Source organism: Pteropus alecto, unplaced genomic scaffold (genome assembly GCF_000325575.1).
Source record: "Pteropus alecto unplaced genomic scaffold, ASM32557v1 scaffold50, whole genome shotgun sequence".
NCBI lineage: Eukaryota > Metazoa > Chordata > Mammalia > Chiroptera > Pteropodidae > Pteropus > Pteropus alecto.
This window is the reverse complement of record NW_006431918.1, coordinates 18,132,684-18,154,894: the sequence shown is the minus strand read 5'-3', so window position 1 is coordinate 18,154,894 and position 22,211 is coordinate 18,132,684. Positions and strand designations below refer to the sequence as shown.

General features: G+C 32.9%; 1 protein-coding gene across 1 annotated transcript in view; it reads right to left on the bottom strand.

The window, feature by feature from the left end:
- The window catches only part of LOC102878872 (probable ATP-dependent RNA helicase DDX60), a 69,279-nt gene that overhangs the window by 32,634 nt on the left and 14,434 nt on the right, over positions 1-22,211 (bottom strand). Inside the window, exons 7-18 of the mRNA XM_025042381.1 lie at positions 21,573-21,664; positions 21,043-21,213; positions 19,548-19,706; positions 18,200-18,341; positions 17,264-17,419; positions 15,993-16,095; positions 10,483-10,598; positions 8,415-8,581; positions 5,894-6,146; positions 4,393-4,556; positions 1,173-1,328; positions 121-270 (exon numbers count right to left, since the gene is read on the bottom strand). Of these exons, the coding sequence (XP_024898149.1) occupies positions 121-270; positions 1,173-1,328; positions 4,393-4,556; positions 5,894-6,146; positions 8,415-8,581; positions 10,483-10,598; positions 15,993-16,095; positions 17,264-17,419; positions 18,200-18,341; positions 19,548-19,706; positions 21,043-21,213; positions 21,573-21,664 (1,829 nt within the window). The remainder of the gene's footprint in view (positions 1-120; positions 271-1,172; positions 1,329-4,392; positions 4,557-5,893; positions 6,147-8,414; positions 8,582-10,482; positions 10,599-15,992; positions 16,096-17,263; positions 17,420-18,199; positions 18,342-19,547; positions 19,707-21,042; positions 21,214-21,572; positions 21,665-22,211) is intronic.

Below are 22,211 nucleotides of genomic sequence, written 5' to 3'. Positions count from 1 at the left end.
TTCACATCCATGACTACAAAACTGAAGCCTATACACTCTGACACCTCTCTATGAATAAAGGCACAAATTACAGTTGAGGAAAATTACTGTAAGATATATAGTGTCATATAGACACAATACCTTTGTTGGAGCAACATACACAACCACCCCTTCATCGCTCTCTCTCAGGATTTTCTCCATGCAGTAGTAAGAAGCATAGGTTTTCCCTGATGACGTCGGGGCAACAATTACAGCAGATTCATTATTATCTACAACATCAAGAAGTTCTCTCTAGATAAGAAAAGAATCATATTTCATTTTTAAAATACATCTTTAGTGTCAATTTTTAATTTAATGGCAATTATCTCTAAGGTGAATTAGTATACACAGTTCTTTCTGAGACGTAGTGTTCAAGATGGCAGGTAGTTAAGGGAATCATCATTTACTGTTATTTGGAAATAACTCAATTCACATCTCACTTTCTACTAAAAAAATTCTTCTCTTAAACTTAGAGAAAAATACCCTAATAAACAGATGTCATTGCTAGGGGCCTGCCCAGGTTATTATGCAGCCCAGCTCTTTGCATTCATTTTAACTTGAGTTGGGGAACCTCAGACTGAAATCAAAATTGCCCAAATCTGCTGTTGTTTGAAATCCATTTTTCTGTTTATAAATTAAAGGTCATAAAATGAATAAGTTTTAGAAAATAGAAGTTTTTTCAAAAAATATACACATATATAACAGGCTACACATTTATCATTTTTTATCATGATATATTATGAATGACTCTGCTGTTTAACGTTTGGATAATCTGATAGCACCATTGTTTCAAAGAATAGTGAACTCTCACCAAACACATATCATTAAACATCAGGCACTATATTTTAGACTTGAAATTAAACAGATGTATATATTATATAATGTAATAGTTAAGAGAAGTCTAATTGGAGTTAGACTCATTTTTAATCCAGCCTCTATCATTTAATAGAACCAATATTTTTTTTCATTTCAACTGACTCTTTTCTGTGTTCTTTTATCTCTTAAGTCAAAACATGAATTTATTTTCATGGTCATCATGTTGCATTCTATAATGATTTACATATCCAAAATTTGTTGCATACTATTAGATCTGAACCAACTGTTTCCATCAAGTTTCTTCAACTTCCTGGGCTGCAGATCGTCTCAGTAAATACCTGCCATGTGTCGGGTATAAAATGATGAACCCTGGGATCCGGATCACTTCTTTCTTCTCGAAATAAGTAAGGGCTCATGTGTGTTAACTGAAACCGAGCTGCTCCCATGTGAACTGAATATTTAGAAATATCCTTCTTAGTATCTGATTCCTGCACCTAAAATAAAGATACATATTAGATTTTCATATTTACAATTTTTAATCCGGGCAAGGAAATTATTATCAATCATGTTGTAGTTTGCTTTGTGTCAACAAGATTGCATTCACGATTATTCAGAGTTAACAAAGGAAGATAAAATATAAATACCATATCTTCATTAGAATTTTTAAAATACTTTTATGTGTCATACTATATTCCATAGAATATAAGCAAAAGGCAATATGGAATTAATCTTTTAATTATAAATCAGCATAATATTTGATAACTGTTAAATACAAACAACCCCTCCACACACAATAAAAATTGTATTGTAATTAAGGAACTCTTGCTAATCTTAAAAGGGCTTCTTTAATAAAAAAATATATATTCTTATAAGAATATATATAATTAACATACATCATCTTACAAATTATTTTACTCAAAGAATTCTACCCAATGAGTAAATAACTTATCAATAAGGAATTCACCATTACAAGAAATTCATATATTTCACATAGCCTTTATTCTTGAAGTTCTGATAGCACTCGATTATGATAATACAAGGAAAGTATGAGAAATATAGATTCATATGTTGTGGCATCCTGGTTGAGAATTAACCATAAAACATGTTTTGAAACATTGATGGTCTGAAGCAGAAAAAAATTTTCATTTAAAAATTACCAAAAATATAATTTAAAAATTTTAATTAGCAGCATTTTTTTCTAATTATTTTCATGTTTAAGAAAAAAGAAAAAAGAAACTGTAACACTTTGGTCATGCAATAATAAAGGAAATATCCTATTTCAGAGCTGGAGCAGAAACTCCAGACCTGGAGATGGAAACAGTGGGGAGTTAGAATTCTGTCCATCATTGCCTAGTTTTTTTTGTTGTTGTTGTTGTTGTTGTTGTTGTTGTTGTTGTTGTTGTTGTTTTTTAAAAAGAAGAGGCACAGAATTGCTTTCTTTGAGCTTATAAATTTATTTTAGGAAAAATCATTTCTCCCAATATCTCAAGTACCTCAAAGCATTAAGGAAACATGGCCCTCTCTATGCAGGAAATATGAGGTAAGGATAGAACAAAGAAAGAAAGAGATGTCTTGTCCATACTTTGGTTGGATCTGGACTATGAGCTCATCTCATATTCTGCATTGAGATATTTTTCTGCAGTGTAATTCATTTCTATATCCACAAAGCTTCACAAGCCTTATTAAATATGACAGTTGAATTTTAGCTATCGCACTTAGGTAATCAAAATGCAGGGCTATTTCTGTGCTAGACGTTAAGTATAATAGGGGAGAACAAAAGCCACCTGGGAAAGCTGGCCTCATGCTCTCCAGAGGCATTTATAGAATTACCAAGGTGTGGCCCAAAATCACCTTGAGCTTATGGAAATAAGATATAGCTAGAAAGGACTATGGCCCTTGTTAGTGTTCTTCATGAATGGGCAAACTAGCAAAACGCTGCATCTCTGTGGTGGGCTGGTATGAAGACTTAGGAAAGTCATAGAGCCATTATAGAAAGGACTAGTTCAAGAGAAAACAAAAGGCTATGTCTTTTTTTTCTGGCCATTCATCCTGAGCTGGTGTCCCCCACCCCTTCCATTCCTCTAGTAACAGAAAGTAGCTCCACTCTACCAAGACCAAGAAATAGCACAAGTTCAGCTGCCCTGTTTCTAAATGTACTTCTTATGGTTCTCAAGTCATTATTTGGAGAAATATTTTGACTTAAAAATATTTTCTCTCAAACAGAATTCTTTTGAAGTACCAGCTAAAGACAAATAAGAAGTTTAAAGGAACCAGTATATGTAAAAACATCCAAGAGTAAGTAAAATTTTCCTAGGGGAAAATTTAATTTGATCCATCTCTCTGAAGGGTGAATTTTAATTCTTTCCAGAAGTCTTCAGAAATTTCCCCAATGAATAAACAACAAAATTTACAAGAAATAATCACATCTATAGTAGAATTCTTTCCTCCGCTTTACCCTTACATCTTTTCTTTATTTCTTCCTTTCATTTATTGAACAGATTTGTAAAATTTACTATATAAGGGGCATAGCAATAAACAAGACTTTAAAATGCCATGGTTCTATTGAACTTACATTCTAATTTTGAGAAACAATAAATAAATGGGTAAACATACATGTAAATATTCAGATAGTGATATATGCTATTCAGAAAGAGAAATAAACTTCTTAGTGACTTTGTGGGTGGCGGGGAGAGTAGAGGAAATGCAACTTAAGATTGGATAGTCTCAGGCCAGCCATAAAATGTTTCTTTAATAACATGATGGTTCACCTAAAACATTAACAACTAAAGGAGTAAGCCATGCTAAGATCCAAGGGAACAGACGTTCATAGGGAAGAAACAGCTGATATAATACTCTTTGGCAAAAAAAAAAAGGAATTCTGTTCACTCAACAAACAGGTTGGAAACAGGAACAGATTGGTAACTGAGGACCAGATACTTAGGGCCCTGTGACTCTGGTAAAAAAAAAAAAAAAAAAAAAAGTTCTAAGTGAAATGGGGAGCTCCTGCATTTAATCCACTGAGGCTACTACCACAAAAATACCATAAACTGGGTGTATTGCAAACAACAAGCATTTACGTCTCATAGTTTTGAAAGTTAGAAAGTTCAAGATCATGGCAGTAGCAAATTTGGTGTCAGGTAAGAGCCTGCACTTTATAAGGCCATCTTTTTGCCATAACCTCACATAGTGAAAGGAAAAGCTAGCTCTCTGGAGTCTCTTTCTTAGGGCAGTAATTCCATTCAAGAAAGCTCTGCCATCAAGCCCTAATCACCTTCCAAAGACTCCAGTTCCAAATATCATCACTCTGGGGTTAAAATTTCAACATATGAATGTGGGGAAGAGGACATAAACATTTAGACCATAGTGCCCCTAGTACAAATGAAACATTTATTCTAGCTAAAAAACAAAACCATAAAAAATATCAGATCAGTGTCTATATAGGATAATACTTGGCTAACCATTAACTTAATCTGATATATATTAATTCTACTAAACATTACACAAAATATTTCACACACACACACATGATTGTCATATAATATTTTTTATACTATCTACCTGAGGACATAATGAGTATGCTAAGTTGTCAAATCCAATATATTTTAGATATTTGGCTAATTTTTGTCGATGTATATTTTGTAGTAGTTCTGAATATTTTTCATGAAGTATGTAAACCTTTTTCATCAAATTAATTATTATGCTTATATCTCTGGATTCTGCTTCTGTTGAAAAAAATATTAGTATACATAAGTTATGTAAGAATATAGGATTAAAAAAAGCATATCCATATGAATCACTCATAATAATTGAGAAATTCATAGTAACTAGCAGTTGAGTGTGACCTTGAGTTATATAGAATAGAGTTGCCAACTTCAGTAAATAAAAATACAGGAAATCCAGTTTAAGATGTGTATTTCATAACATATGCTTATCCTAAAAAAATTTGTTATTTATCTGAAATTCAAATTTAACTTGCCTGTGTTTGACTTAGGAACTTGAAAAAGTTACATGTCTAAGCTTCATTTTCTTTATACAGATCATGGAGATACTAATAATAGGTCTCACTTCACGTAGTTACTATTAGGATTAAACAAATTAATTCATGTAAAATGATACAATAATGTCAGCAGTTATTATTAATACAAGAATTAATACAGAATATGGGCTGAATTGACATTTTTTAAAGAAGGCCATTCTATATTTTACTCTCTTAATATTTACTTTCCTGTGAACACAATTAAGAGATAAATATCTGTCATCTTCCCTCTAAACAAAAATGTTCATTCTCTGGTGCTCTTCTAAAATATTGTTGTGCCCCAATTTACTAATTATTTAACTTGTGCATATTCTTTGGAGTATGAGTGTTATATTAAAGTTCTTTCTCTGTCACTGACATTTGGGCACACAATACTGGAACCTCAATTTCTTACATGTAATATATATATATATACACACACACACACACACACACACACACACACGTACAGTAGGTCCTCGAATAACACCAGTTTGTTTAACGTTGTTTCATTATAGTGTTGATGAGATGCTATAAGAACTTAACTTCTGTTTATTCCAAAAACCCTAAGGTAAAATTAGTTTCACTATACGCTTAAAGTCATAGGATCTATAGATGAATTTACATGAGGACTTACTGCATATAGTTTTGGTTGTGGTTATCATACTGTACTGCAGTTAATTCAGCATGTGCCTGAGTCCCTTGGGAGATAGCTCATTAAGTAGCTTCAGAGAAGAACCCATGCCCTTCTCTTCAGAAGCCCCATGGGCACCTAATGAGGTACTCAGCTCATGACTGACCTTGAAGAACTGTTTACTGAATTGAATTTCATATTAAATCTATCCACCAATACCCATCACATACACAAATAGTCATCATGTTATTAGTAGATGAAACAAAGGAAAGCTTACTCTTTAGACATCAAAAAGAATCCCCAATGTCATACAGACCAGAAGAACCAGCATATGGGGCAATATCAATTCTTTTGCTCTGTTCTTACTGACTTATTATTTCAAGAATTTCTAAAATTAATATTTTACATACCTGGTTTTAAACAGCATTCCATCCATAATTTGAAACAGGTATCCAATCCTACCATTTCTGCAGTAAATTTTACAGACTTAACAGGGCATGTCTGGAGAAAATTTTCTAGTCTTTTTATTCCAGAATTAAAATTTTCTTTAATTTCCTTTTCAATATGTAAGGACAAGTTATTCCATCTTTCTTCCTCTCTTTTCTCTAGTTTAGCTAGTTGTCTCTTTTGATTTTCCTCAATAAATTTTTCTGCATTTGTCTTCTAAGAAAAACCAAAGAAATAGGAAGAAATCAACAATAAAACAAATGTATCTGGAAGAATATTGATATTTTTGAAAGAAATATACAATATTTCAGGCCATTAGTTTACCATTTAGGACACTGAAGTAGCACCTTAAGGAACCCAAATAATTACATGCAAACATCTATATTTATACAAGCATAATAATTCAACATTCCCCATTCTGTCTCCTCAGCTATTATTTTCTCAATCTATTATGCTGAAAACCTGTGTTCTGACATTCCACGTCTGTGGGGTTGGGTCTAAGGGGCATATACCATTTATAAAATTAGACAAACTGTGGTGTAATCACAAAAACTGCCCAGGAGTGTAGCATGTTATGCTTTATAGTAAAACAAATACTACTTTTGCCCAGTGATTCCCAAGAGAAAACTAGTAAGTCTGAATGAGGTACAAAGTCATCAGGTCTAATATTGTAATATCTGGACTACTGCATAAAAAAGAGAATGTTGCCATAGCCGATCTCTAAAACAAATTTCTTGTCCAGAACTCAGGGTACATCCTTATTTAACTCTCTTTCTTCCTCTCCCTCTTCAGGACAGAAACAATGGAATAAACAACGTTGTCTCCTCATGCGAGTAGCACATCCTAACCAGAGGTAAAATGATATCCCAGGAGAGAGTGGTCTACAGGGATAACATCCAGAAAAAATGAACTTCCTTAAGCACAAAATAGAGAATGAAGACTTAGAAAATATTTTCAACATGTATGACAAATATGCATAGCTCTCAGCAATAAAAAAGCAAAAGGAAAATACTCTAGCAGCAGTAGATAAAAGGACATGAGATAAATTCATAGGGGAATAAACACAAATGGATTCTAAATTTTAAAAATATACTCATATCGCTAGTGTTCAAATAATTGAGATTAAAACCTCTCACCGAGAGGAATTAAAAAAAAAAAAAAAAGCCAGGCATTATCGTACATTGATAAAGGTCATTATTATAACTGAATGGCTAAAAGGGCAGGTTCTAGAGTCCACCCTTGGTCAATGACTCACTATGTAACTTAGTACAGTGTTTTTCCCATGAGAGTTCAATAAACCAATAACATATTATTATTATTTATAATAATATTAAAATAAGAATAAAATTTGGGATAGCCCTCTAAAATGAGAATATATATTAAAATGAATATCAAAAATGTATATCAAAAGCCCTAAAATTTTTTATAGTCTTTCATCCAGTAATTACTTCTCTAAATAAATTAGAAAAAGGTAAAAGATCCAAATATGATAGCACAAGTTATAATAGTAAAATAATGGAAACATAATAAACAATAAAAATGGAAAAATAAACATATTATAAACTATCATGAAAATATTAACAGAAAAAATTTATTTTGAACTCATTGAAATAGAAAGTTCTTCAAAACACATTGTTTAATAGGGAAAAATAATAAAACTATATGTAAATTTTAAAATTGTTCAAGTGTATGTTTTTAAATATGTATAGATTGAAATATTTGGAAGGATTGTCACCAGAAAGTTAATAAAAGTAACTTTGTGGGTGGGGTAAAATTTTAGTGATTTTTAAAGTAGTTTCCTAAATAACCCAAATTTATCTTTGACCTTTATAATTTTTTAAAAGCTGTTTAAAATTTGGGAAACAATGTCTTATTATGGAAGCATATTTAATGACACAGAAAAATGCCTATTATATATGATAGATGGAGACAGATTAAAAGTACATACAGGGATTTTTTGGGAAAAAAAAAACATCATGAGTAAAAATGACTGAAAGTTTGTATATCATAATAGTGGTTATTGTGAGATGTGAGTATAGACTTTTTTTCTCCTTTTTTTCTGTTTTTCTATATTTCAAAAGAAAAAATTAAACAAATAATAGAATGTCATACTATAGATTATATAGCCACAAAAAAAAGTGTTTCAAAAGATTTTTAATAACATAAAAAGAAAAATGACTGCAAGGAAATGCACTAAAATGCTAAAAATGTTTAACTCTGTGTGAAGGTCCTATTGGAATTGTTTTCTCCATTATACTTTTCTTCATTTTACAAGTATTATAAAGGTATCTTTTATAATTCATGGTTAGTATTTTGAGTATACTCGATTTGACAGTTTTTTTAGAAAAACGAGTTTTTTCTTCTCTAATAACGCATGAGATTACCAATGTGCATAATGGTGGATACTGTTAATGAAGATCCCTGATGAAAAGTGTAGACCTCAGGACCCCTACATGACTGAGCCCTGATAGACCAAGATTATACCTGGTGTTTTGTTTTTTTTTTCATGGAAGAATTTTTGGGAGGTGGTAGAGTTCCTCTTGTTATAAACTTTACTGATCTGTTACTTCCCATCAAAGATTTTCCCAAGATGTGATAAAAAAGATGTAATTTCTGTATTTCCCTTCTTTCTTTAGCATCTTTGGATTTAGCTGTAGGGAACAAAAAAATTATTAAAATATGCTGACAATGCTATTTATAAATAGGAGTTTGATTCAGAGAACATTCATGAAAAAGGCTTTGACAAATATCCTTAAAAATTTGCACTAATCAAATTATAGACATGTCAGAGATTGAGATATAGAAGCTCGAATTATTTGAGCCGTATTTAAATAACATGGATGAATCTAAGTCAGTGTCTGTCATTTGCATTTTCATTTCATTATAATCTACTAGGCATTATGAATATATCTCACAGAATAAGTCGATGTTGAGCTTATGCCTTCCTTTTCTTCCAGGACATCAAAATCATAACAGAAAACTCAGCTCTTTGGCACTGTGATGGCACTGAGCACCGGGTCAAGGACAAAGTACATGGACACTCACAAAAGCATCTGATTTAGAAACAGAGTATCTGAAAGCTACTCCAAAATTAGGTCAGAAACATTTGGCTAAAACGACTTTATCAAATTTTAGGTAATATCATAGAATAGACTCTAGAAACAAGAGTAAAATTTGCAGACTGTTCTTTGTCTGCAGTACCAGATAGAACTAAAAGGTATGTATTCTTTTTGTATTCTGCTGCCAAAGCAATTCTTTTTAATTTTTATTTTTTAATTACAGTTGATATAGAATATTATTTTATATTAGTTTCAGGTGTACAGCATTGTGATTAGACATTTCCATAATTTACAAAGCGATCCCCCCAATTAGTCTAGTACTTACCTGGCACTACCAAAGCAATTCTTCTAAGATATAAACCTGACCATATTACTCATGTGGTTTCAACATTTCAGTGGCTTCCTGTTACTCTTCTATTGTTCAAAATCTTCACTAAAGCCTGCATGATTCAAACTCACCTCACATCAATCTCTGTACTCCAGGCTCTCTGATGGCTTCCTGTCGTGGTGTCGCCCTACTGGTCCCCACCACTACCGCACACCCAGTTAACTGTCTTCATCTTTCAGATTTGGCTTAAAAATTTCCAGATTCCTCAATCCAACTCTCTTCACACCCTCTGCACCTGATTGTAGTATTCATTATAATTTTAAATATTATCTCTGTAACAGTGTGTTTAACATCTGCTTTCCCTGCTAGACTGTGAGCACTACAAGAGCATGAACATATCTTTCATGTTCCCTGCTATACTCTCAGAATTCATCACAAAGCTGAACACATCATAGGTCTCAATTCACAGGATAGATGCTGAATGCATGTGTCAGAGACCTGTAATACGAATCTGGCTTCCACTTCCCAATCTATAAGAAATCCGAAGTGTGTGTAACTGATTTTTAATTTTTCCTATACAGATTTTCTGGTACCAATTTTAAATCCAAGAAGAAAATAAGATTAGAAAACTATATTAACCTATAATAACTCATGCCAAAATAACGATTAGATTATTTGAATATTTAAGACATGTTTCACTTATTAATATAATTAGTAAACAGTGTTTTAAAGCAAGTAATTAATTTAACTACTAATTTGGGTAAATGCTGAAAATATAATGTGATTAATGAAGGCATTGGGTCTCCTGAGATAATACAACATGAATTTTTAATGGAAAAGAACAAAGAACTAAAGAAGAGTTAATAACATGTAATTTGTTGTAGCAACCTAAAAATATTTTCTTAAAAGACCCTGTCTCAACAAAACTGATTTTTTACCCAAAGGATTGATTGGAATCACATTTTTCATACTATAGAAACAAGCTTATCTCTGGTTCTGATGTGAAAGGTGTGGAAATTTGTATGGTAGTCTGAGAGAGTGAAGGAGGAGACTATAAATTAGATTTCATTAATTTCAGATGAGTCATCTTTTTCTTATACATACAATACCATTCTTTAATAGGTAAGCATGTTGAAAAGGTTTACTATATATTAGTTATACTTACCATCACTGTTGCAGCTAGTCCTTTCAAAATCATCACTGAGAAGTCTAAAAGAATGCCAATGTCTGAGTTCATCAAATTCTTTCTTCTTAGAAAGAGATATAACAGCTGGGTCATCACTGGGGAAAAAAATCAAAAAGTATACATTAAAATATACACATTATTTCTACCGTAAGCCATGAACTTATTTAATGGAATTTTACTCTTAATTTTATAGTTCTAAATGAGCAAAACATGTTTTTAAAAACAATTTATCTCATGAAGAAATAGCCAAGAAATGGGCAAGACTATTTGTAGAACTGTCATCTCTATAGCAATAAAAGAATAAAGAAAAAAGAATTTATTTGTATGTGGAATTGAATTAGGTACCAAATAATGATGAAATACATAGCCTTAATTATAAAAGATGGTATTTCTAAAGTTGAGAGACCCCTGTAGATTATTTTAACATGTGTGTATGTGTGTATACTTGTAAAATATTTCAAGCATAGAGAAAAAATTAGAGAATGACACCTGTGAACCTACTATTCGTTCAGTCCAAAATTTTCATTGAGTACCTGCACATAGCAGGCACTCTTATAGATGCTGAGAATATGTCAATGAACAAAACGGACATAGGAAAACTGTCTTTGTGGAGTTTATATAATGACAGAGGGTTACAGACAATAAAGAAATATGAAGGTAAAATACAGTCATGGGTTGCTTAATGATCAAATATGTTATGACAAATGCATTGTTAGGTAATTTCCTCATGCAAACATCATCGAGCTCACTTACACAAAACTAGATGGCCTAGCCTACCACACACCTAGGCTACATGGTATAACCTCTTGCTCTTAGGCTACAAATCTATTCAGCATGTTACTGTACTGAATACTATAGGGATTGCAACACAATGGTATTTTTGTATCTAAACATAGGAAGGGAACAATAAAAAATATGGTATGAGATAGTGTGTGCACACGCACTCACATGTTGCAGGGACCGTAAGAGGGCTGTGGAGGGAGGTGCCTTCACAGGGAGAGTACATGTCAGGAGAAAGGGAAGAGGGAGAGATGGAAGGAAGAGTAGGGGAGAGAAAGGGAGAGCAGAGATCAAAAGAGACCCAGAGAAATAAAGTTTGAGAAGAGAAATAACAAAAAGGAGAAAGGGAGGGAAAGAAAAGGAGAAAGAGTAGAAAGTGACTGGAAGGAAAGAGATAAAGAGAAAAGGAAGGGAAATGACTTTGTCCATATGAGTGTGTGTGTGTGTGTGTGTGTGTGTGTGTGCGCGCGCGCGCGCGTGCGTGCGCGCTCCGCGCATTTCTGTGTATATGCGCACATTTCTGTGTATATGCAGGGACAGGCACAGCGGGAGGACAGGCTCCTGGCTCCCCTCCTTCCCAGCCCACTCTTCTCACTCCCTCGCCAACTCAGAGCCAGAGCCTTGGGCAGGCACAGAGATGCAGGGCAGGTAGACAGCCTCCTTGACTATTTACACTACCCAGAACTAGCGGTAAATTCAACACCATAGTTGGGTCCAGCCTTTTCTTTCAACATCACAAACTTTTTGCTTATCAATCATTATAATCTTATGGGACCACTATCACATATGTGGCCATTGCTGACTGCAACATCATTACCCAGTGCATGACTATATATACTATGCCAGATGGTGAAAAGCATGAAGGAGAAAGATAAAGCAGGGAGACAAGCTAGTGAGTTCTGAGAGAAGGAGATGCTGTGGTTTTAAGAGGAATGGTCAGGAAAAGCCTTGCTGAATAGGTAGTTGAGCAATGGATTAAGGATTGTCTGAGTCAAAACATTTTGAGCAAGTAGAAAGGCCATAAGGTAGGAGAGCAACTGCTGTGTTCAAGAAACGTGACAGCCAGACATGGAAACGATTTAAATATCCATTAATAGATGAATGAGTAAAGAAAATGTGATAGACAGGCAGGCGCACACACACACACACGCACACACATGCGCACACACACACGCACACACATACATACACAATGGAATATTACCTAGCCATTAAAAAGAAAGAAATCCAGACAGAGAAAGACATATATCATATATATCATTCATAAGTGGAATCTGAAAAAAAACAAAAAAAAACAAAAAACAAACTAAGCTCATAGAAACAGAGAGTCAAATGGTAACTGCCAGAGGCTGGGGATGGGAAAAATGGGGAGATACAGGTCAAAGAATACAAACTTCTAGTTGTAAGGAGTAAGTTCTGGGTCTATAATGTACATCATGGTGCCTTTAGTTAACAATACTGTATTGTATACTTGCAACTTGCTAAGAGAGTAGGTCTTAAATGTTCTCACCACAAAAAATGGATAATTAAGTGAGGTGATGAATATGTTAACAAACTTATTATGGTGATCATTTTGAAGTACATTTGTGTATCAAATCATCACATTGTACATCTAAAAGTTTCACAATATTATATATCAATTATATCTCAATAAGTCTGGGGGAAAAAAGGAACAGCAGGGAGACCAGCATGGACAGAGCAAGAGAATTTGGGAGAGATTAGTAGGAAATTAGTAGGTCAAAATGGTAAAGGAAAGTAGGTTTGAGGACACAGAGCAATAGAACTCCATAGTCCTTTTTACCTGAGTGAGTTGAAAATTCTTGAAAGGTTTTGTGCAGAGGAGAGAAATAATCTGATTTTTTTTTTCCTCAGCAGCCTCCTTCTGGCTTCTGTGCTGACCACACAGTGAAGGAGACAAAGGCAGAAGTAGGAGACCAGTTGGCAGGCTACTGCAATAATCGAGAGGCAATGGCAGATTATACACGATATGGAGAGCGGACAGAAGCAAGAAAAGGAAATATTCTACATATATTTTGAAAGAAGAAAAATGAGTTTGGCTGACAGACTGGATGTGGTATAAAAAATACAAAGAAGTCAAGCATGATTCCAAGCATTCTGGCTTGAGAAACTGGAAGAAAAGAGAATGTGGAGATTGGAACACTAAGGGAAGATGAGATTCCTGCCAGAGCAGGAGTTTGGTATTTACACATTGAGTGTGGGATGAGACATCCAATTACAATCAGAAGTTCAGAAGACAGAGTCAAGATATAATTTGCAGATTTCATAGAAAAGAAAAGTTGGCAATATGAACTCAAAACTTGCTAGCAAAAATGTGTCCTTTGATAGATAACTAGATAAAGTAGCTGTGGCATATACATACAATGGAATATTACTCAGCCATAAGAAAAGATGAAATACTGCCATTTGTGACAACAGGGATGGCTTAAGATTATCATGCTAAATGAAATAAGTCAGACAGAAAAAAATTGAGAACCATATGATCTCACTTATTTGTGGGATATAAAACTGAAAGCAACAAATGGACATGACAAACAGAGACAATGGACACAGACAACAGTTTAGTGGTTACCAGAGGGAAGAGGGGAGCGGGGAGGTGATAAGGGTAAAAGGAGTCAAATATATGGTGATGGAAGGAAATTTTACTTAGGGTGGTGAACACATAAAGGAATATACATATGATGTATTATTGAATTGTACACTTGAACCTGTATAATTTTACTAAGCAATGTCACTCCAATAAATTTAATTTAAAAAAACAAAAAATAAATTTATGATACTAGATGACCACAGGAATGATTACCCACTTTGCTAAATGTTAATGGTTTCCAGATTTGCTTCAGATCTTATTTATTGTAAAGAAATAAAACATTGCACATTATTTTAAATTTCCTAGATGCTGCTAAGAAATCTCGATCTTCTCTCTTCCAAAGAGCAACTGCTACCTTGTATTTATCATGCCCATGCAAGTTCAGACTGCACATAAATATCATGAAAGGTATATCATTCTCTACCTTACTACGTTACATGAACAATATGATTTTGAGATTATCAAAATCATATTGAGATTACATGTTGATGTATATGTTTGTGCACAGGTATTTATTTTCACTGTGGAATATTTGCATTGTATTAATTTCCTACAATATACTTTTTATTTTCCTACTGATGTACATTTATTTTACTTCTATACAAACTTACTGCAAAAGTCATTAATGCAATTTTTCTTACTCAAACACAGGAGAGTTTTCTCTAGTTAAATTGTAGAAAATGCACATCTCAAACTTCACTAGGTCTCACCAGTTTCTATCCCATTGTAAATGTTTGGACGTTTCCATCCTCTTTCTGGCTTGTTCCCATTGCCGTACATCTTGACATCACTTTGGCATCACTTAGTCTTGTAAATTTTACCCAAATGAAGAATGTTGAATAATGACTAACTGTAGTTTTAATTTTTTTATTTGATTAACAGTGAGGTCTGTCATATATGCAACTAGTATACTTTACTTCCAAATGCTCCAGTCTCCTTGTGAGACCACCAATAATCACAATTTGCCCACCATACACATTCCAGCATTCCTTATCTCATCATCATTAACTGCCTAAAAGATCCATCTCTAGAATGATGGTTAATATTTGGAATTCTTAAGCCACCTTCAGAACTAGAACCATCAGACCAGATATGTCCATTTATCTTTCTTCACCCACAGTCTACGCATATAAGGTCACCATACATCATTACCAGCCTACAATCTTCATTTGAATCTATTTCAATAATCCTACTAAACCCCTTCACTACATCTTCTAGAACTTAGAGACTGTCAACAGCAATTTTCTTTATCCATAAACTCTTCTTTGAATACTCCTTTAACCCAAATGTCTCTGACTAAAACTTGACTCTTCCCTGAGGAACTTTTCTGCTTCCATTGTTTCCTCTTCAAGTTTGACTAATTTTTTTTATTTCAATAACTCTCTTCCTATTGGGCCTAGAGGCAATTGTATACCCTCCTTGTTCGTCTCTGCTGCTTCAAGACATCTGTTTCCCTTTCCATCCCATTGAAATATATGCCTCTAATATTGGATCGATAGATGATGCAAATAAAAATGTAGGCTATACAGACAAATCTGAATTTCAGATAAACAATGAATAAATTTAGTATAGTTATCCTTCATTCAGCCTTAATCCACTGTCAACTCCAACAACCCTTCCTTGTTGTGAAAGTTATCCCCCTGTTGCTCTGTTTCTTTCACTGAAGATATAAACCTAGTTTACTGCCTTTCTCCTTACTATTTTCTTTTCTCATCATTCTCGATAATTTTGAGATCCACATCAATAATTCCTTTCACATCTGGCCTTTAATTTCTATATCTTAGCTACTGCCATACTTCTAACACCCGCTCCTTTAATCATACCCTTAACTTGTTATACCTACTACAGAGGAAAAGGTAAAGGAGATATTTCTATATTGAGGAATGAAAGTTTTTTTAAGAAAGATACAGAAGTATTTTTTAAAATTATGATAATCAATCACATAAATAAAGCAAATTCACTAAAATTCTCATTAAAATGTATCTTCCAACTGGGAATTTTAATCATATATATAAAATATGTAAACAATAAATCCAGTTCACTATACCCAGTGATATAGAAATATAGATATCACAAACAGGCAAAGTTTTTCTGTGAATACCTGCTTAGAAAAGGTAGTTCCGACAAAATATCTCCAGCATAATCTTCTATAATCTCAGCTTTCAGAGGAATGAGTCCCAATTTTTGAATTTCTTGATTTGATCCTGGTAGTATTCAGGAATACAATTAACATTTGAATATAAAACTCTAATAATAATTTACCATCATGATGCAAATGTTTCTGGAATAGCAAAGCTAAACATTTTCGATGTTCATTGCAAAATGAATAATACTTCAAAAGAATTGAAGTATTATTGAAGTTGCAAATCAGGATGTTTTAATCAAATTTATATTACACCTAATAAGTCACAAATGTAAGTATATATTAAGTGAACTGATGTAGAATTTTATTGCAATTGAAGTTGAAGGCATTTGAGGAATAGTCACAATATCACTATACAATCAGGAAAAGACAAATATTTATTCTGAACTGCAGTAAGAAATATGCCTATTTTTCCACAGACCAAAGGAAATAAAGTTTATAAAAATTTCTAAATTTAATCATCAATATTAATAAAATGAAATAGTAATACAAATAATATCTATTTCTTTGATTAGTTGAAACTTAAAAGAACATTTATATGTCTTATTTAGTCCCAAATAAACAGGGACTAATTTTCCACATAAACAGGCTGGTCTAATCTGTCAATCACAATTCCTAGAGGTCTACTTAAATACAAGCCGGTTTCTCCATATGAGCTTTAGCAAAACCTAAACTTTTTTGTAGAAAATACAGTAAAGATATTATTACAAGATGCCTCTGTTCCTGACTATGAAGACAGACAGACATGGATTCAAATCTTCTACCATGGATTAGCTATGTGATTTATGACACCTTCTCGAGACCTGATCTGTAAAATGAGATTGACAATACCGTGAGTAGGGCCCTTTTGCAAACCAAAAAAGAAAATTTACGTGAAGGGTAAAGCACAATATTTGGTAGTGTTTAATAACTGTTAGCTTTTTTTCTCATGTCCTCACAATAGATAGATAGATAGATAGATAGATAGATAGATAGATAGATAGATAGATAGATAAGCAAGCAAGTAAACAAATAAAGTGATGGAAAGGCAAAGAAAATGTGTAGTTATGAAAGCTAATCAGCAGAACTAATCCTGAAAAAAAGGCAGAACTTTAAACCAATGTCACCATAATAAAAATAAATTTTAAAAAAAAAGAACTTTAAAAGGTCAGGTTTATTTTCTAAACATGGATTACATTGCTAATCTCTTTCTGTCCTGAATGAGATTAATGTTAAAAAATTGTCAGTACCTCTAGGTGTTGTTTCTTTCTGTGTAAGGAACAGTCTGGTTGTTGTCCTAATGGGTATGGGTCCTCCGAAATCCTCGTCCCCCGATAATGTTAAGACTATGTTCCACAACTTCTGATACTCCTGCATCAAAGTGTCACCTAATCCCAAATTTAGTCCTAGGTAGAAGAAGAAATATATTCAAATTAATAATTAAAGTCTGAGTGATAGTCACCATATTTTCTGTTTTACAAGTGTGTGAATTATTTCATAGGTTTACGTCTGTGAGAATCTCATCTTGGATGCTCAAAATAAAACAGAATAGGTTCTCGTATATTTTTCATGTTGTAACTAATGTTATAAGAAAGTAAAAATATCTTTGAACTGTTACCGACGTTGCTATAATTTTCTGTCACTAAGAAAACAAAACCAGGTAGGCCAATGAGATGTCAGTCCGTGGCGTCAATATGATAAATAAAGGAGCCAGGAGCCAAGATCGGTTCTGCAGGTCCTGCTGGGAAAAGTGGGGCAGAGTTCCCCTTATCGTGCATCTTCCTCCTTCATATAATACTACAACCTGACACCCTTTCCAGATTTCACAGGAACAGTACCTTGTCCAAAACAATATATGCATATGATCTTATATATCAAAGATATGCAATAAATGGTAACATAGCACATTGTTCTAGGGGTAGCTCCATATAATCCTTTCATTTAAACTTTTTTTCCCCAAACAGCTGATATTGTCTCATAGTTTTGGGGAAAAAAAAAGTCCTTACACGGTCCTCCATGGAACCATTTACCTCTTGTGAAAATTCAGACTTTCCAAAGAAAATAACCATGAAGAAACTTCCTATCAATTGTAATTAATTAATGAATAGCTCATTGCCATTATTTGTCAGATTCTCACCCACCCACCAAAAAATGAATAATTAACTGTACAGTTATTTAAAACATACCTCTATTATATTCAATTTCATAATAATAAGCAATATTTTTCCACAAACTAGTATCAGTTAAGTCAGGCAGGCCAGTGAAATTCACATCCCAATTATTTCTAGCCTTTAATTGTTTTAGGATGAAAAATGTACATTTCTTTAGCTGGAAAAAAAAAAGAAGAGAGGCATGTTTTAATGATAAAATTTTTCCAGGATGCACATATCGTTTTTAAACTTCCCTCAACAGGATCTATGCCTTATACAAAGAAAAAGAAACTAGAGTAAATATCAAAACACAATGTTCTGGCATCAACAAAATATATAACTGTATACAAATGACTTACCTTTATGCTACATTTTCCACAACTATAAGATAACATGATTAATCTATATCTTCCTAGGTAACTTGTAGTTCTAAAATGAAATGATTCTTTTGAACTCAGCACAATCATGAACACAAAAAATATTCCTTTATTGACCCAAAATAATAAAGTCATTATAGAGAATTTATTGTTATAGAGAGGTTCAATTAAAAGTTGCTTATGGCATCATTTAATGAGTTAGTGCCTAAATAAAATACAATCACACATAAGATGGGGTTTCTTAAATATAAAATAAAATATCACCTGCATACATAATATGATTGCGCCGATAATGATCAGGTAATAAAATCAACAATGTAGTTTTACAATGATAACTATACCTTAATTTACTGTATTATATGGGTTTCTCAAAATCTCATAAAAACATTACTTTACCTTTATGTAACTTAGTATCCCATTATCTCATACTGTGCTAAACCTAATGGGAATGATTTTACTCTTAGCAGGCTTAGAGTTATAATAAAAGAGATTATGTAATATTCTCTTTGGTTAAAGTTTTTTGCAAGATGTACTTTTTTCCTTGAACTAAGGTGTTAATTCAAAATAAGATTGCAATACACTATACAAAAATATAAAACTGAGAAGCACTATGACAAATATGGAAACTAAGATTTTTAAAGTTTCACAATAGCTGACAAATGACTTTTACATTAATTTTTCTATTTTAATGAATAAAGTATACACATGTAAATGATATAAATCATTTTTTACACATACATATCAATAGTAAAAATTGTTTCTTCAAAGAAATTGATTATTTAGAATTCTTCAGAGTATGGGTCATTTTTCATGAAGCTGAATTACTTTACTTATTGAGTACTTTTACATATGACAGGACTATCTTTCCTAGAAACATGTTGTTTGCTGGTAGCAATTTTTAAAATGCATACAGAAAAAAGCAAATCAGAAAAAGCAAAGTATTCTGCCTTCCAACTTTTGCCTTATTGAATTTACATTATTTATGAACTTTCATGAGGTTCACCTACCATATTTAAAAATGGTAGAAGTGTTCTGTCCCAAATATAAGTAATGATTCTACTCTTAGCTCTTTGCGACAGGGGTAAATGTTGAAGGAAAATCACACTAAGACAGTGCATTCTGCAAAGATCGGCTGCTTCATTTAGTGTAGGTGGTTTCTTCAAGTCCTAGAAGAACATGAATTTTAAAAGTACGATCTACACATAGGCAATGTAAACATTCAGATATGAAATGACACCATCTTAAAGCATCTTACCCATAATTTTCTCATATAATAGATGTATTTCTCTTCAGTTATTTTATTTTAAGAAAAAAAATAATAAGCATATGTTTTATTTTTTTAAACAGTACAAACTATTAATTTTGCTCAGGAGTGACGATTCTTCAAAATAGAGCTCCAGCATTTACTGTATATAATGCTTTCATTTTTTTAAATGGTGGAGGATGGTCACCTGTTTGGAGGCATATCTAGTACTTGTTTATTTATAATCTCAAAGCAGAAATACAAGAGGGGTGATAAAGCTTCTTATTGTCATACCTGTTCCTTAGTTCCTTAGTACAAGATATGCCTATATGCTAAGTCAGTGCAGTACAGCAAAAAAAAAACAAAAAACAAAAAAACACGGGTATACATCCTAGCTCTGCCACCAGGTAGCTGTTTGACTCTTATTCATTTATAAAGTATACCTACAAGAATACCTACAGTGCAGAATGGCTGTAAAGATTAATGATATGTGTATAAGTTACCTAGCATTAGCACATAATAAAGACTTAGTAAAAATTAACTGCTATTATTAATAGTAGTATCACCATTATTATTGGTATTAACAGAAAACATGAGTTCTGGGCCAACAGAGTGGATGGCTAGTTATCCAGGTTCGCCCTCATCACAGTCAGCAATGCCGCTCTCCATCAGCTTTTGCAAAGACTAAATCTCAACACCTATTTCCTAAAATTGGTCTATGACATTCTCAACAGCCATCATGATCAGCCAAAAACAAGTATGAAGTAGGTGTTTATCCTTTGGTCAGGGAAGAAAGAAGTGACAAACTCATTGCAGAAAACAAAATAATTATTATAACTTGTTTTGTACAGAGCCCTTCATGACTTCATAAGAATATGATCAATACATTTATATCAATGTATATTCAACAAACAAGTGACAAGCACGTATTTTCTGTTTGATAATGAGTTTAACCCATAGCTACTACTCATAAGTATTGCCACATCTTTAAAAGTGACATTGGGGTCAACTTAACTGTCTGTGGTGAACACACAATGTAATACGGGGTCAAATATAAGGTGATGGAAGGAAACTTAACTGCCTGTGGTGAACACACAATGTAATACACATACGACATATTATTGAATTGTACACTTGAAACCTATATAACTTTATTAGCCAATATCACTCCAATAAATTTAATAATAAAATAAAATGGCATTTTTATGAAAAAAATAAAAGTAACATTTAATAATTAAATTGCTTTGAAAGAATCCCACCTGCATGTTATGATTTTCTGTGCCTGTGTTTAGGTTTTCACAGTCTTGTGCATTATGTAACATTTTTTTATAGAGTTTTAGTGTTACAGAGCATGAAATGGAGCAGACAACACTTCTGATATCAGCTCCTTCTGGCAATAAATTCTGAAGCAAGGACAAGGTTTGATTTATCTGCAATACAAAAATTTTTTAAAGACCTACCAATTACAAGGGACAAAATTCAAAGCTCAGGTTATATTTAACCCTAGAAAAAAAAAAAGTTGAAATTTTCCCATTAATAAATACTGAAATTTAATCTTGCAAAGAATAAAAGAAAAATAAAATCCCTAGGGAAGAACAGAACAGTTGGAAAATGTTTAATGAAAAAATGAGAATGAGGCTGTATCTAACTAGGCTCTAAGTACCAATTTAATATTAATAACTATTTCTCCTCCCGATCTATATACTCTAACAAATCTGGATAAGCCATACCCAATTTGCAAGTCCCTGAATGATTAACTTGTAAATTCTTCAGTGTTGTCAGTTCAGACACTTTTCAGTAGCCATGGAGGCATCTGAAACAAATATGATGTATCTGCCTGATGTTCAAAGCCGTCTTCTCCTAACTGATAATTGATAATTCCTAATTGATAATTAGGAATCACTGCTACTAACAGTATTATCACTACAATCTCCACACTTTGGTGAAAGTTGGAAAGGAGCAAGAATTCAAAAAGTTCAGCGCGATAACTAGACTAGAGCAAGAGGTTGCTATACAGACTTAGGACAGTTTTCTCTGTGTCAGGGTATCAAAGTCTGAGACAACAATCTTGCTTCTCCTAAAACTTAAGACATTAGACAAGTCACTTGACTTTATCCATCAATTTAAAAAGTTTGTTATGTGTCTACAGTCTATGTATGGTTTGCAGGGATTTTATTGTAACATTGATAACACAACCTTGTAGAATTTTGAGCAAAGTAGTACCATGATATCAGATTTCATTTTTAAAAAATCTCTTTAATTATTGTGTAGAAAGTAAATCATTGGAGAAAAAGAGCAGGAGCTGAAATACAGGTAGGTTAATGAATCCTAGTCTATTGCATTTGTCCATGCAAGAGATGACAGGGTCTCAAATTAATGTCTTAGGGATGGAAATGATAAGAAGTCAGCAGTTTCAGGATACACAGTG